Raw genomic sequence first — 14,866 nt, 5'->3', positions numbered from 1 at the left:
GAGAAAACACCAGAGAAGTCCAAATTAAAAAACAATCTACACAATAACTCACCTACACCCTTCAAAAATGTCAAGGCTCAGAAACACAAGGGCTGAGAAATTGTTTCAGATAAAGATTAAGGAGACAGGACAACTGAATGCAATGCATAATCCTCGATAGTTTTTGAACCCAAAATTGAAATAGCCAAAAAGGACATTCTTGTGATAAATGAAATTTCAGATATAAATGGTGGATTAGACAATATTGTTTTTTTTTATTCTGAATACCTATACTGCTTCTGTAAGAATATGTTCTTTTAGAAAATATGATCTGAAGTATTTAAGGGCATGATGTCTCCACCTTAGTTTCACAGGGTTCAGAGAAAAATTTTTTTAATGTGTGTGTTTATGTGTTTACATGTATATATACACACATACATACATACATACATACACATATACACTTTAAAACATACAGAGAGAGAGAGAGAGGCAAATGTAGCAAATCATAAACAATTAACAAACGGAAATCTAGGCAAAGGGCTAATGTACTAAACTCAAAGCTCATATGTAAGTTTAAGATTATTTCAAAATAAAAAGTGGAACATTAAAAAAAAACAATAAAGAAAAACTTTCTTATACACACCTTCAACTCCCTGGAGATTAAAAATTCTTGGTCTGGTAGGGTCCGGAGAAACTGTGTCATATACGGGCCATTGTCCTGTGGCACTATTTATCTCTGAGGAAACCCCTACTGAACAATGTTTTTGAGGACTGACTAGAGTTTGGAGTGGAGAGAATCCTAGTTGTAATACCTGCTACATGATTCTGAGACCTCGTGAAATTGTTCTTTCCAACCTCCCCACCTCCACCCCAACCCCAACTGCTAATGTAGAAATAATTCTGGGTGAAGGTGTTCAAAAGGTACAACATTCCAGTTATAAAATAAATATGTCCTACAGATGTAATGTACAGCATGGTGACGATAGTTAATAATATTGTATTGCATATTTGAAAGTTTCTAAGAGAGTGGATCTGAAAAGTTCTTATCACAAGAAAAAAAGTTTTGTAACCTGTGGTGATAGATGTTAACTAGATGTATCATGATGATCGTTTATATATATCTATATATCATCTATATATCTATATATCTATCTATCTCTATAGATATATCGAATCATTATATTGTATACCTAAAATTAACATAATGTTATATGTCAATTATATCTCAGTTTTCTTTAAAAAGGTAAACAGAAATCTCATTTTCAAAACTAGAGAGCCTGGGAAGACAGAACAAAGTGTTGCCCTGCGGGACTGGTTGGGAAGGTTTTTCGGAAGAAACAGCTCTGGACAGCTGCACCGACAGGACACTGGACTAAAGAATTACAAGTTTCCTGGGGCAAAACTGGGCTCCAAGTTAAGTTAGCTGACCACAAAGCTTGAGGCCTTGTGGTGAAAGGCCCTCACTTTCCAGGGTCACTGCTGAAGAAACTGCTCCTTGTTGGCATTCTTGACAGAAGGAAAAAAATGGACAAGCTAATGAGGGCAGAGTTGAGGCTGGACAAGGAAGTAGCAAATGCAAACATAAGGAAGCACATTTCAGGAAGGACTGTTTCAAGCTAAAGCCATCTTATTTTAATACCGTTTGGACCCTGAACTTCCCTCAAATTGCAGAGGGAAAGTTTTCTGCTTAAAAGTGGAAATAGAAACAGAGAAAACAGAACATGAGCAGATGAGGCGTGTTGCAGATTGGACAAGTAGGCCCTCAGAGGCTTTCCCTCATTTGCAGCGTCCTGGGCAGTAACAGAAAAACACCAATGAGGGAGGCAAGGAATTCAGAAACCTTCCACATGCAGCTGCCCCAAGCATTCATTTTATTAGGATAGGATGATCCAATTCCGGTTGGGGAGACATTATAGTTCCATTCTCATTAATGCAGGCATTGTGGCAGTTGATAGAGTGGAAACAGAATATTTTCCTCGATATTTAAAGTGTGAGCTTCGAAGCAACTAAATGAAAGTCTTGCAAGCCAGGACAAAATCAGCCACATTAAAATTGTTTTACTTTATTTTTTTCAAGCTCTGCAAATATTTAACTCTTGGCAAAACTGAAAACTCAAAACTCACTCTTCACTGGTATCAGAGAAATATAATACTAGAAAGGAAAAGGGCAAAAATAATATGGAATGAAATGCATGACATGTACTACTGAGAAGCAAAATAACTTTAAATGAAATTTCCATTTATGGCTTAGTCAAAAACATATGGATATGAAGCTGAAAAACAGAGCTAGTGGGAAAGCTAGGTGGCTGGTTAAAAATACACTTTTTTGTGGCAACCTTCAATTGTTTTTTTGTAAAAGGAAGTAGAACCCCAAACAAATCCCTCTTCCCAACACATACCGTGGATCTGCAGATAATTACTCATTTCATTTTATAAAAGTAAAACATGTCAAATTATATTTTTAAAGAAATTCTACTTTACTAACAAACATTCCAAAGAAACTGAAAAAAAATGAGAAAATTAAAGGAAGGCACAAAAATTTACCTATAAAAATTTTACTGCAATATAATTTATGAAAAAGAAAAAGAAAAAAAAAAGAATCAGCCTATATGTCTCTCAATAGAAGAACTAGTTAAATTAATTATGGTAAAGTCATACAATAAAATATTGTCAGCCATTAACAGAAATCTGCCCAAGTCCATTTAAAACTTTAAAATACACATAAATTTAACAATGAAAATCTAGTTTGTAACTATCAGAATTATAAAGACTAAAAAATTTGATAATGGAGATTATTGGCCAGAGTAGGGAGAAAGAAGCACTGTGATCTACTGTTGCTAGGACTACAAACTGGTGTAACCATCTTGGAGGGAAACGCAGCATCTCTTACAACTTCAAATGCACATGACCTTTGACCCAGGCATCCCGCCTCTGCAAGGTTACCCTGCACAGAGCACATGGCACAAGGATCTATGTACAGGGATGCACACCGCAGCATTGTTTAATAATAGCAAACAACCAGAAAAGAACCTAAAGAGCCAGCACAGAGGACTTGTTAGATAAAGTATGGAACATCAATAGAGTGGAATATTGTATAATGCTGATAAAGAATGAATCCATCTGTAAGTCCTAATTTAGAAAGCTCTCTAAGATATGTTGAATTTTAAAAAGATATATACATCCAAGCATGCATATGTATGTGGAGTATTTCTAGAAGATTCAGGAAGCTGGTAGCAATGGGAAGGAGAGGAAAAAAGGGCTGGAGTTCTAGTGTGAAGACAACTTATTTCTCAGGAACACTCCTTGGAATTGTTCATATTTTTTGCCATGTTTTTGCTACATTTCCAATAAAAAATACTGTGGAAAAATATTTATTGAAATGGAAAGATGCTCATGATACATTAAGTCAGAAAAAGCAGGCTACAAAAAAGAATCTAGAGAATTTTCCAACATTTTTTGGTTTTGTTTGTACTGAAAAAAAAATGAGATAAATATATGAAAAAACATTAGTATAATTTTGAATGGTCAGATTACAATGTTTTTTATTTTCTCATTTTTTCCATATCAGCGTTTTCTACAACGACTAAATAGTAATTATATAACATGAGAAGTGGGGAACATTCTTGAATCTTGTTGCCTCAAATACATTTAGGATCTTATTTTTTTCCTAAAACCAGAGAGAGGGGGTGATCCTCCTCTCTTTAGCACTTAATAAGAAAAGACGATTAAAGCTTTTGTTTTCCTGGTTTCTTTCACAGTATTATTTCGCTGACTCCATCACGGAGAATTATTCAGAGTCAAGTGTGGAGGAACAGCTGTCCCCAACCACTAGCAACTGCAAAACACCCAGGGAATAAATTTAGACTTCCAGAAAGGAAGAAGAAATCAATCTTCCAGCTGATATGGGGTGGGGAAGGTGATGATCACACACAGGCAGGGACAACCTCACCAGGGGCCCCACAGAGGAGATCAAAGAGTGTCCAAATATCACTCAGCACTTATCAATTTGAAGCAAATGGCTGAATGACGAACCATCCCAGAATCCCTCTGCCTCAAACTTTAGGCAAAATGCTCCACAGTGAGGAAGTTCCCGAGGGCAAACTATTGGCAGTTGGCCAGCAAATCGTACTAACACTGTCAAAATTATTTTTTAAACTTTCAACAGAGGCCCACAGTGCGGTGAAGAGATCAGACACCATTAAAAATAAATAAATAAATAAATGAAGGCAGTGCACACAAAGAAAGGACTGAAGACAAGCTTGACCTGGACTTCACCTCCTTCCTAAGAGGCTCTGCTCTTCTTCAGGGCATTGGGCACCCCTCTGGAATTTCTCAGGGTTTTAAGCCAGCAGAGGCCTATCTCTGGCCAGAGCTCAGCAAGTGAAGTTCAAAGTGGGCTTACGCACTTACCCTGTGAATTGAGACAGTACAGATCAATAATCTGAATCTCAAACTACAACGTTTTCTCTAGTTTTTAAAGTTTACTTGGTACGATCAGGGGTCAAAACTTTCTGGAAAGTGGCTTCAGCGTTTGTGTATCCGATGCTCATGTGTGCACCAACACTAACAAGTGCCAAAGTGACAAATACCAATATACCACAAGTAATGTCTATTTTGGATAAAGAGCCCAGTCAAAAAGTTGGTGAGCATCCTTGGAGTTTTCAACTAACTCAAGTTAAAGACGATATCTGAGTGGGTTTTTTGCCACTTATTATGATGGCATTCTCCAATCATACACAATTCTATTGTGGCTCCTACACCTGGCTGATGACCAAAGTCACCTGGGCACATGAAAACAGCACCCATACCCAGACCCCACTCTACATCGTCTGAAACAGGATTTCCCAGGGGTGGGGCCCAGGCAATATTCCTCCTAGCAGTCCATGATTGTTCTTTGAGGAGCAGTTAGACTACTGAAGTCTGAAGATGTATGTCTGACAAATGCCCCAAGGGATCCAACTATGACCAGACCTGGACCCCCACTTAGAGAAACACTGATCTTTGAGACAAGTGAATGACTTGCTGCCACAGACAGATCTGGTCAACTGCAGAAGCCTGACAATTCATGGGTCTGTCTACATTGCATGTGGGGGCTAAGCCTTCTTCCCAACTCCATGTTCCCCTCTCCTGCCATATAAAGCTCAAGGCACCAAGTGGTTCTCTTTTTCTTTTAGCTATTACAAAAGCAATATAACCATATTACAGAAAAAATAAAGAAGACTCACCCCCAATCTAAAAGTCTTACTATTATCACTAAAATTTAAAAATGTATAAATGATTTATTCTACAAAATGATGCACCCGTGACACATAATGCACTTGGTTAGGAACGGGAAACACACAAATGGAAAGCAAAGTCCTTTTTAAAAAAACAAAATTCTTGTGGAAAAGGGGAATCTACGCAAAATCTTTTTAAGAAAATGAAATTAGAAACATAGCATAAACAATTTTGCCCGCTTTCATAAAATTAGACATAATAAACAGTTTTCCATGTGCCACACTGTCCTTATAACTAGTATTTTAATATTGCAGGCATTTTAATTGGGGGGAGGTCTTTATTATAAATAACACATCTTTGTGTACCGTTTTCGAAAGTGCTCATCTAGCATACTACTTAGAAATTTTATCTTGCAGAATATTTTCTGAGGAAAAATGTGGCATCAAACATTTTTCATGGTTCTTGAGACTTCTCAATCAAAGGGGAGATTTTCTACCTAAATTTCTAAATTTCGCATAATAAAATCTATAAGATTTCATCATCTAATCTTAATACATCAAGATTAATACTTATCTAGATAAAAGATTCATGCACATTAAGATAAATGGAATTTGCCATGAAAACACAAGGGTCATTTCTATATAAACTATTATGTCATATTTCATTGCACAAGAGAAACTGAATCAGTTGATTAAATAATGTTTTTAGCACCCATTTCACATATTCTTTAGAAGCCTTAAAAGAAAGGAATTGTAATGAATCTCCTTTTGGAAAACCCAAAGAGCAGTTTTCAATAATATTGATTAAATAAGGTAAATTTTGACAATAGATGGCTTCCTCCAAATCTACCTAAGAAGAAAATAATATTGATTTTCTACAGAGTTTAGAAGATTATTCCTTCTTTTTTAATCAAGAAAAAATCCTTTCCCCTTTCCCCTGTCCACTAGTCTTCCTTTCCATAAACACCCACTTTCCACCACTCCAATTCTACCAACACCCCATCGCCTCCACTCTCCCCTGTAAAGTACAGAGGTTTTCAGTTTGTCTTCAGGTTTGTATGTATATGTGCTACTGCACTTTAGGCTAATTTTTCCCGCAGAAACCACAAAGTTCAAAAAGTAGTGAGAACATCAGAGCTGGAAAAATCACAGTAGCCAGATGTGTCTCCTATGAAATCACCATATAAATTCAATTAGAAAAAAAAAAAAAGTACTGGAAAAAGAAAAAAATAAGATATCCTACATATAAATCTGACATTTGGCAAACTTTCAGGACACCTTTCTGTATGCTTTAAGTAACACTTTTGATAACATGGTTTTAAGTGCCTCTGTATACTTCCTGGAGGGAAGAATGAGCCAACTTAGCAAATGAGCAGGAACAAGATTTTCCACCTTTTCTTGAAATGCATGCCTTGCAAAAAAGGAAAAAAGAAAAAAACCCACACGTTTGTAATTTGACATACAGACCAAGACAGACCTGTAGGACTTAAGACTCTGACCCTCTGGACGGCACATCTTCAAAAGGGAGGAAGAGCGAGAGCGAGAGCGAGAGCGAGAGAGAAGGAGGAGGAGGAGGAGGAGGAGGAGGAGGAGGAGGAAGAGGAGGAGGAAGAGGAGAGAGAAAGAGGAAAAGAGAGATTTTTAAAATTCCTATAGCATTAAAAATACACTCTGGCTGCACTTCACCAAGTTTCTAAACTGGCTAGGGCTGGTAAAGTCGTTATACAGTCTTAATTTTTCCTGTCCTGTCTGAGAGGATACTGGCACCCCAGTCAGGGCCTCACTTTAGCAAAGAGGTCATTAATATGTGACAGGAGCCCAGCACACACACCATGGTTTATGCTTGCCAGGATTACCACCAAAAAGGCAAAATTGCGTGTCACTTTCCCTTGGCAAAAACATCTTAAAACATGAGGATATGCTAAATTGCTGTATGATTTCAGTTAGCTTCTCACAGACTCCCTGTTAATGATGTGACAGTAAAGGAGGTAGGTCAAAAGCATGTTCCTCCTCTTCATCTCTTCACAATGCTTTCTGGGGTTAAAATTATGTTCACAGGGTGTAAGCAAAAGTACCCAAATGGTAAAAGTTGCAAGAACAAAAGCTGCCAAGAATGGCGGCTGGGTTTTCCTGAGGGAGGAGCACACATAGGCTCTTCCTTTAGTACACAGAGGCCAGAAAAGTGAGAGAAACCAGGCTACCAGCTAACAGTGAGTTACAATGATGCATTTCTCTGGGATTTTTTCTATGCCAGGGACCAAGGCACAGACTACCTAAATACTCAAACCAGGACGTGGTTCCATAGTGTAGCAGTTAGCACGTCTGCTTTACACGCAGCAGGTCCTGGGTTCACTCCCCAGTGGAGCCACAGTCTGTGATTTACGGCTGTGCCACCCTGAGCAAGTCCGAAGTCTGATCTCAGAAACTAAGCAGGGTCAGGCCTGGTTAGTACTTGGATGGGAGACCACCTAGGAAGACCAGGTGCTGTAGGCATAATTAATAAAAATAAATAAATAAATACTCAAACCAACTTTTATGAGGCAGGTACTCTCATACCACCATTTTATGGATAAGAAAAATGAAACTCTGAGAGGTTAAGTAATGCAACTAGTACATGTTTAACCCAAGAGAAACTCAGTTCTAACTTCGAGTTCTGCCCATTAACCACTAAACAAAAAGGTCCCCTGCCTTCCACCCTGCCTCCACCACCCTAACGCCCTAACTGACTTCTTTAGCAGGCTCCATTTTCCCCATGCCCACTGTTCTATATATTATTATAAGACCTATATAGAGTTTTTGGTCTTTTTCTGTTTCACTTTTTTAATTCCTTCAAAAAATTCAGTGATTATTAATAGGAATCAATCATACCAACAACCCACTTAAAACATATGAATGAGATCCTACCCAGTTTGTGTTATGAAAAGAATCAACTTTCACATGTGTAGTAATTTTCCCCCTTCACTATGTTACATCAAATGAGGATTCCAAACAAATTGTCAGCACTCAAGTGATAGGCTTCTACCCAGTGGTAATCTCTCCTCTTCACTATCTAAAGTCCTCCAAGGTCTTCCTTTCTTCTTCCATTCACTGGGTATCTCTGGGGACCCAGACTCAAAGGTCACTAATCTGCTCAGACAGAATCGAACTGGATAAAACTTGACAAACGAAATGATTTGGCAAATATGAAAACAAAAATTTCAGTTAGAAATTAGACAAAGCTTGAAATGGTTATCTGAAATATAGGGAAAAAATTTTTTTTTAACATTTTTCTTCTGCACCGTCTAAGCTCATTTTACTTAGGCATTTGAAAAGTCAGTGAGTTTAGACACACAACAAACCTACCCCCCTACAGAAAGATAGGTTTCCACTGGATACTGATGCATCCTGACAAAAGTATGCTCTGTTTTTTACAAAGTCACTCATCCAGGATGCCTTTAAGTGGTAGGTTCTCTCCCAATTAAAATATGGCTTGACTTAACAAGCCATACTTCAGGAAGGAGAGTGAAACATTTCCACCAGAGGGCGCTATCCTCACTGAAAGTAATAAACACAGTGTTCCTCATTTAAAGCGCTTTGCACTCTAACCAGCCCTAATAAATTTTTTCTTTAGAGCTTTTACAATGAACAATGAAATTGTCTTAAAATCTAACATTCTATAATTAAATAAAGTATAAAACTTTTCTTTCCACAAATAAGAATAAGCACTTAGTTATAGCTTATTAAGTACCAGGCATGGATATATAAACTAATATAATCTCATACTATATAGGATGAGGATAGATATAAAACCCATACTCATTTTTCATATGGGAAACTGAGGCACAATTAAGTATCTGTACAAGGTCATCAAGCTAGTAATGGGCAGAGCCAGCATTCAAATTCTGACAGCCTGACCCCATGTCCATATAACCAACTTACAGGAAAACATTGAATCCCAATAAAAAAAAAAAAAAAAAAAAGATTTATTGCTGAATGTATTTAGCTGTGTCGCTGATCATATTACAGCTTTAGAAAAACATAAAATTAGCTTATAAACAGTACAAATTCTATTTCCTGATACTGTCATTAAGTATATTTTGACCTCATTTCCATACATCCATAAATACCTCCTAGTAAAGAAGACACACTACTTATGTTCACTTATTTGTCAGCTACATTCCATTGAAAAGTCCAAAGTTCTAGATTTAAGAAGGAGGAGAAGCATCTGTTCCAGTTAAAGAGTAAAAAGAAAGAAAATGACGTTGATATAAAACAGACATAGAAATTTTGAATCATATTCAAAACACTGACTTTATATGTCTGTGTGTGTGTGTGTGTGTGTGTGTGTGCGTGCGCGCGCATGCGTGCTGATATATATAAGCAAAAGCACCCAAACACGAAGACATAGGTATATTATATATAACACATAAAAATACTGATGTCTACCTATGGTTTCTAAAATAATGAAAATAAAACTCCATATTCTAAACCTTAAAAAAAGGGAAAAGAATTGATAATAAAGAGTAAAAGCTATAAGAAGACCTATAGCTTAAAATAAAATGTTCTGAGGAAATCATTTATTATTAGGACCATATTATGACTCTTTAAATTATTCCCATCTTTGGAGCTTACTGTTGATTCCCAGTTATATTTCCATCTTTGGGACACATCTGTGATTCTCTGTAGGTAAGTAGCACATACTCAAATACTCAAATACTTTTGGAAAAGCACCAGAATGCATGTCTTGAGAAATTTGCTGCCCAAATTTCTTAGAAATCTGGAAAGTAAGATATTTTATTCAGATTACAACTTCTTTAGATACACTTTACCAGTAATTGGGCTGTGGTGTGGTGTGGTGTGAATGTGTATAGGCAGATAGATTCACATGTGCCTTCAATATCAAGTCTCATTTAAGGTCCTTTTTTTAGCTAATCTCCTTTCTACTTGTTGCAATTTTTAAAAATTAACTCCAGTGTTTTGTGTACTAGCAACACACTAGTATCTAAATATCCATCAGATGGGGACTAGTTAAATAAACCATAAAATACTAACACGTTGGGCTATTAGGCAGTTTTTTAAAAAGAGTAAAACAACTCTTTATGTACGGATCTAGAAGTGCAGAAAGCCAAGTGCGGGAATAATGCAGTGGGTATAGTATGCTAGCTAGCATCTGTATGAAGAAACACGTACAGATTACTGAAAATACAGGTTGACTCCAAGCAACATACAAGGAACAGAAGAGTGGGGATCAGAGGAAGACTTACTTTTTGAACACCTCTTTGAAAAATTTGTTTCCAATTATAATTGATTATAAAGTTAATACTTTAATAGTCAGTTTTAAAATTGTTTAATGAAAATTGAATGGTTAAAGTAACCCTGAAGTTAATGCTACCTAATTTGTGGTTTCTTTACTATACTTACATCTGCTTTCTACTTGAGCCCTTATATACTGGAGAAAAATGACTCGTGGGAAGTTTTGGGTTACCAGCCCTGGTAGAAGCACTGAAAACATTTTCTTTGATCTGCTCTTTAGACAAGGAACACAACAGAGGTTATTCCAAGTCATTTGCTTTTTGGATATATATTATATCTGCAAGCTTTAAAATAGTAGGTCCAGACTTCCTGGAAGAACAGACAATGTATTTGCTTGAAAGTGACTCGAGGTCTACTTAAGTTTATATTCACTTTGGCTAAGCCACAGTATGAGGGAAGAGTGTCTAGCAAAAAAGCTTCCATTTTTATCCTGCTCATTCTTGGAAATCCAAAAGGAGATTCTTTCTACTCTCTAAAATTAACTATTCTGTGTATAAAGCCATATCTAAATATTTGCTTTAAAAGGAAATGTTATCTGAAAATAGTACCATCTCTTATAAAACTTTAAAATTGACCCACTCATTTTTAGCCTTTGGGGGCAGGGAGAGAACAACTACAATCAAAGCTGACTTGTTCTGTTGCTGTTGCTGTTGTGTATTAATTCATATCTGATTCTCTCTACCAGGCAGAATTTTAGTTCTTTTGAAGTAAAGGCAATTAGCAGAAAACAACTTCTTCCCACGTCTAAAATCATACTTCAACATTCTAAATGAAGTGGCAAATGAGTTGTACAACCCAGGACAGGTATGGTGAGAAGCCACCTGTGGATTATGTAATGGTGGGGTGCATTCTAAAATCAAACCAACCTAGGTTCAAACTCCAGCTCAGCTACCCACAAGCTATGTGACTCTAGGAATATTGTTACTTCTTGTATAGTTGTGAGGATTTAATGAGATAAAGCAAGAAAAAGCAAGATTACGCAAGAAAACACACACCTTGTATCCATCACACATTATGCAAAAAAAAAAAAAAAAAAAAAGGAAAGGGATTTGAGGCCAGAATTGCACCCTTTAGCAGTGTTTAGGGACCAAATTCACATAAAGGAGCTATGTGCCCTACTTGCTTTAGTCTGGATAAAGACAGGAGGCCTATGTGATTTCTAAGGACTTCAATGAAGGCAACTGGAAAGGATGCCAGAACTATAGTGTGACTAGGTAGCCCATCATGCACTTCCACAGCAAAGAGGCCAAGAAAAGAAGGCAAAGCTGGTGGAAAGGCAGTGCAGGCAAGAGGGAGGAGGAAGACTGCCTGTGTGCACGGAGAGGCACCGAGGCAGCCAGAGCTGCTTCTGAGCCCCAGAGCCCCTTGACTGAACACTTGTTTATTCAAGACCGGGTCAAAGTTTGGGCTTACCGAGATTTGGCTGAGACATGGCCATGGGCCTCTGGGGTGCTGGTGTAGAAGTGGTAGCAGGGTGGAGGTTCATATGATTCAGAGGCTGATTCATCGCCTTCCTAGGGTCTTGCCATGTGGTGATTTTTTCTATGTGACTAAAAAAAGGAAAACAATTATCTGTTTAATCATCAGCATCATTATCATTATTGCCATCACCAATAACAGCACAACAGTTAAATGACTTTGACTCTTCTTCCCATAGGATCTGCTTATAAGCAGCTAACACATTAGATTTGTTTTCATCCAAGGTCAGGTCACTTACCCTCCACCCAAACTGGGCCATACTGGGGATTGTGCAGGTGACTCTTTGAACACAAACCCATGTTTTGGCTGTCCCAGCTACCCCCACGTACAAAAACCCTTAATGATTTTCTGCCTTAACAAGACAGATGAGCCCCAGCACACCCGCCCACAGCCCAAAGGGCCCATGTTCCCTGGCTCCTTGGGTACTTCATCACCGTCCAGTCACTGTGACACCACCTGTAAACTCCTCTCCAGAAGCAGGGCCGGCCAGCCCTCCCACACTCTCGAGGCTCATGTAATTGACATAATGAGGACACCTCCACCTGTCTGGAGCCAACGATAGGGCCCTTGAAACCAATCTCATAAACATAACATTACTTAACTTTTACTAAAGGTGAGGCACTGTGAGGTCCACATAGGTAATATATAAAACCTTCAGGTAGCTTATGCTCTACCATGCAAAGTAACAACTGTGTAGCTGGAGAATGAGTAGGGGAAGTAATTGTGAGGGGAGGCAGGCATGCTACATTATAGAAAAATCCAGATACTGAGGCGTGAAGGTTTTTGAAGGAAAAGAAATGATTAGACTTTTGGTCATATACGACTTCCAGTATTTGTTATTATGACTTTATCTCAGAGAAACTAGTACAACATAAGCTCAGCGTGTCCAACATGTGCTTAGAAGGATGGACTGGACTTCCAGCTTTGCCTACCACATTCAGCTTTGCCTCCAAACCACATCACACATTCTTTCAGGCGCCTTATGAACTCTACGAGCGCTCTACCTTTTTCTGAGAGTTGATAATATTTTTCTTTTAAAGATGAGCATATTCACCTAGTGCTACAACCTTGCTTTAGGAACTGTATCAGAGACCCTTCTATATTTGTCAAAGACAACAAGCTGAGAGCAGAAATTGAACACGAGCCCTTCATTCTGGGTCTTACAACTAGGCTTGCCTCTCCCATACCAACTGGCAATGTCCACCCCCAGGCACCTTTGATCCTCCTAGGTCCACATGAAAGGAGCTTGAGTGCTCTGTTAGACACACCTAAATCCCGAATGGCAATGGCTCCTTTGGAAACCACTACTACTATTGTTAACTGAAGTTGTATTTATCTTTTCTTTTGCTTCTGTTTTGTCACATTTGAATAATGCCACTGCTAAAATTCTTCTTCAGATTTCTTCATTCCAGACTGGATGTACCGCCATGGGGAACTCAATTGCAGTGACTGAAAACCTGGACGCTGTCCCAAAAAGGCCTTTTAATAAGTATGAATTTAAAAAAAAGGGAGGGAGATGGTTAACCTCAGTCAAGAAGGCACAGCAGTCTTTTGAAAATCATCAAAAATGAACTGGGAAGAATAAAATCAAAGAACCAAAACTACCTCATTAGGAAGAAACAAACAGAGGAGGGAAAGACTGAACTTTAAAAAAGATCAGAATCAATTACCTAAGCATAAAAAAAAAAGAAAACAAAACAATGGTCTTAGTTACACCTTTAGTTTTAACAATTGTATTTCTGTTTAATGCTTTCATAAAATCTTTTTATCAACTTTTTGTCCTATGGAAAATCACAGATAACCAGCCCTAGGGGGTTTATCACAGGCCTTCAGTGAGGAAACAATTAAGGAGGATGTCTCAGTTAAGTAAATTAGCTTTAGCAAGGTAATTAAAGCTAAGAAATCCTTTGACTAACTCTTCCTTCACCCACACTATTAAAACTTGTTTTCCAAAATAGACATGTCCTGCATAAATACTTTCCACTATGGAACCAGAAAGGGATGAATCCTTCTCTCTTTCATGAGCCTTTCTGAGACCCTCTGACACTATGGATACTGACACCGTGTTAGAACCAGAATGAGCACACCCTGAGTGAGGTGAAGCGATATACAAGGTATGGTAGAAGACATTTAAGGACACTGCTGTGGTCAGACACTCAGCTACCAGTCAGTATAGTAGGAATAATACAGGAGCTGGACTGATACATTCCTAAATCTGCCATTCCACTATTCGGCCATTCAGGACAAGTGGGCTGTGACTCTTGGATCTGGGGAGGGCAGAACAAGCTGCACCCCCAGTGGTAGATGAACCCCACTTGCCAGCCTCCATGCTGGCCAGCCTCCATCCCCTAGGACAGAGCAAAGGGCTTTCTGGACGGACACTCCAGCCCTCATTCCCATAGGTCTGACTCTAGAGATGTACAACTGAGCCCTGGCTTCAAGTCCCAGTACTCCCCCAGGACCGTGGGAGCCTCCGCAGCCCACCGTTCAAACTCTACACCCAGCCAAGGCTATTAAAGGAGTTTTGTTCCCAGAGGATTTGTTAATTAAAAGTGTCACTCACTGTATTCCCCAAAGACTCGAGTACAAGAGGGAGCCTTTCTTAAGTGATCAGTTCTCATTGCTCTGAAACAACTCTTAAGAAGAAAGCCTCAATTCTCAGCTTCTGCAGACCCATCCACAGGACATCTGCTCTGCTTAGAGATGTCCAGAGTGGCTCCCCCCCTGAATGCCAAATGCAAGAGCATTACTCACAAGAACTTAATATATCGCTGATGATTTATTTGATTTGAAAACTAAATTCTCCTATTGTTGAAATCATTTAGCACCCATCATCCTATTCCCAAATGTAGGATAAGCCATTCGCTCTTTCATGCTGCTGTCTCATCTCTGCTCCCT

The 14,866-nt window shown here is 38.4% G+C and overlaps 1 protein-coding gene across 1 annotated transcript in view; it reads right to left on the bottom strand.

The window, feature by feature from the left end:
- WWTR1 (WW domain containing transcription regulator 1) overlaps positions 1-14,866 on the bottom strand; it is a 117,264-nt gene that overhangs the window by 35,055 nt on the left and 67,343 nt on the right. The window contains exon 3 of the mRNA XM_016120214.2: positions 11,903-12,039. Coding sequence (XP_015975700.2) covers positions 11,903-12,039 — 137 coding nt within the window. The remainder of the gene's footprint in view (positions 1-11,902; positions 12,040-14,866) is intronic.

This window comes from Rousettus aegyptiacus, unplaced genomic scaffold (genome assembly GCF_014176215.1).
Source record: "Rousettus aegyptiacus isolate mRouAeg1 unplaced genomic scaffold, mRouAeg1.p scaffold_m13_p_4, whole genome shotgun sequence".
Classification (NCBI taxonomy): Eukaryota; Metazoa; Chordata; class Mammalia; order Chiroptera; family Pteropodidae; genus Rousettus; species Rousettus aegyptiacus.
Note: the sequence above shows the minus strand (reverse complement) of the source record. Positions and strands in the feature narration are given on the sequence as shown.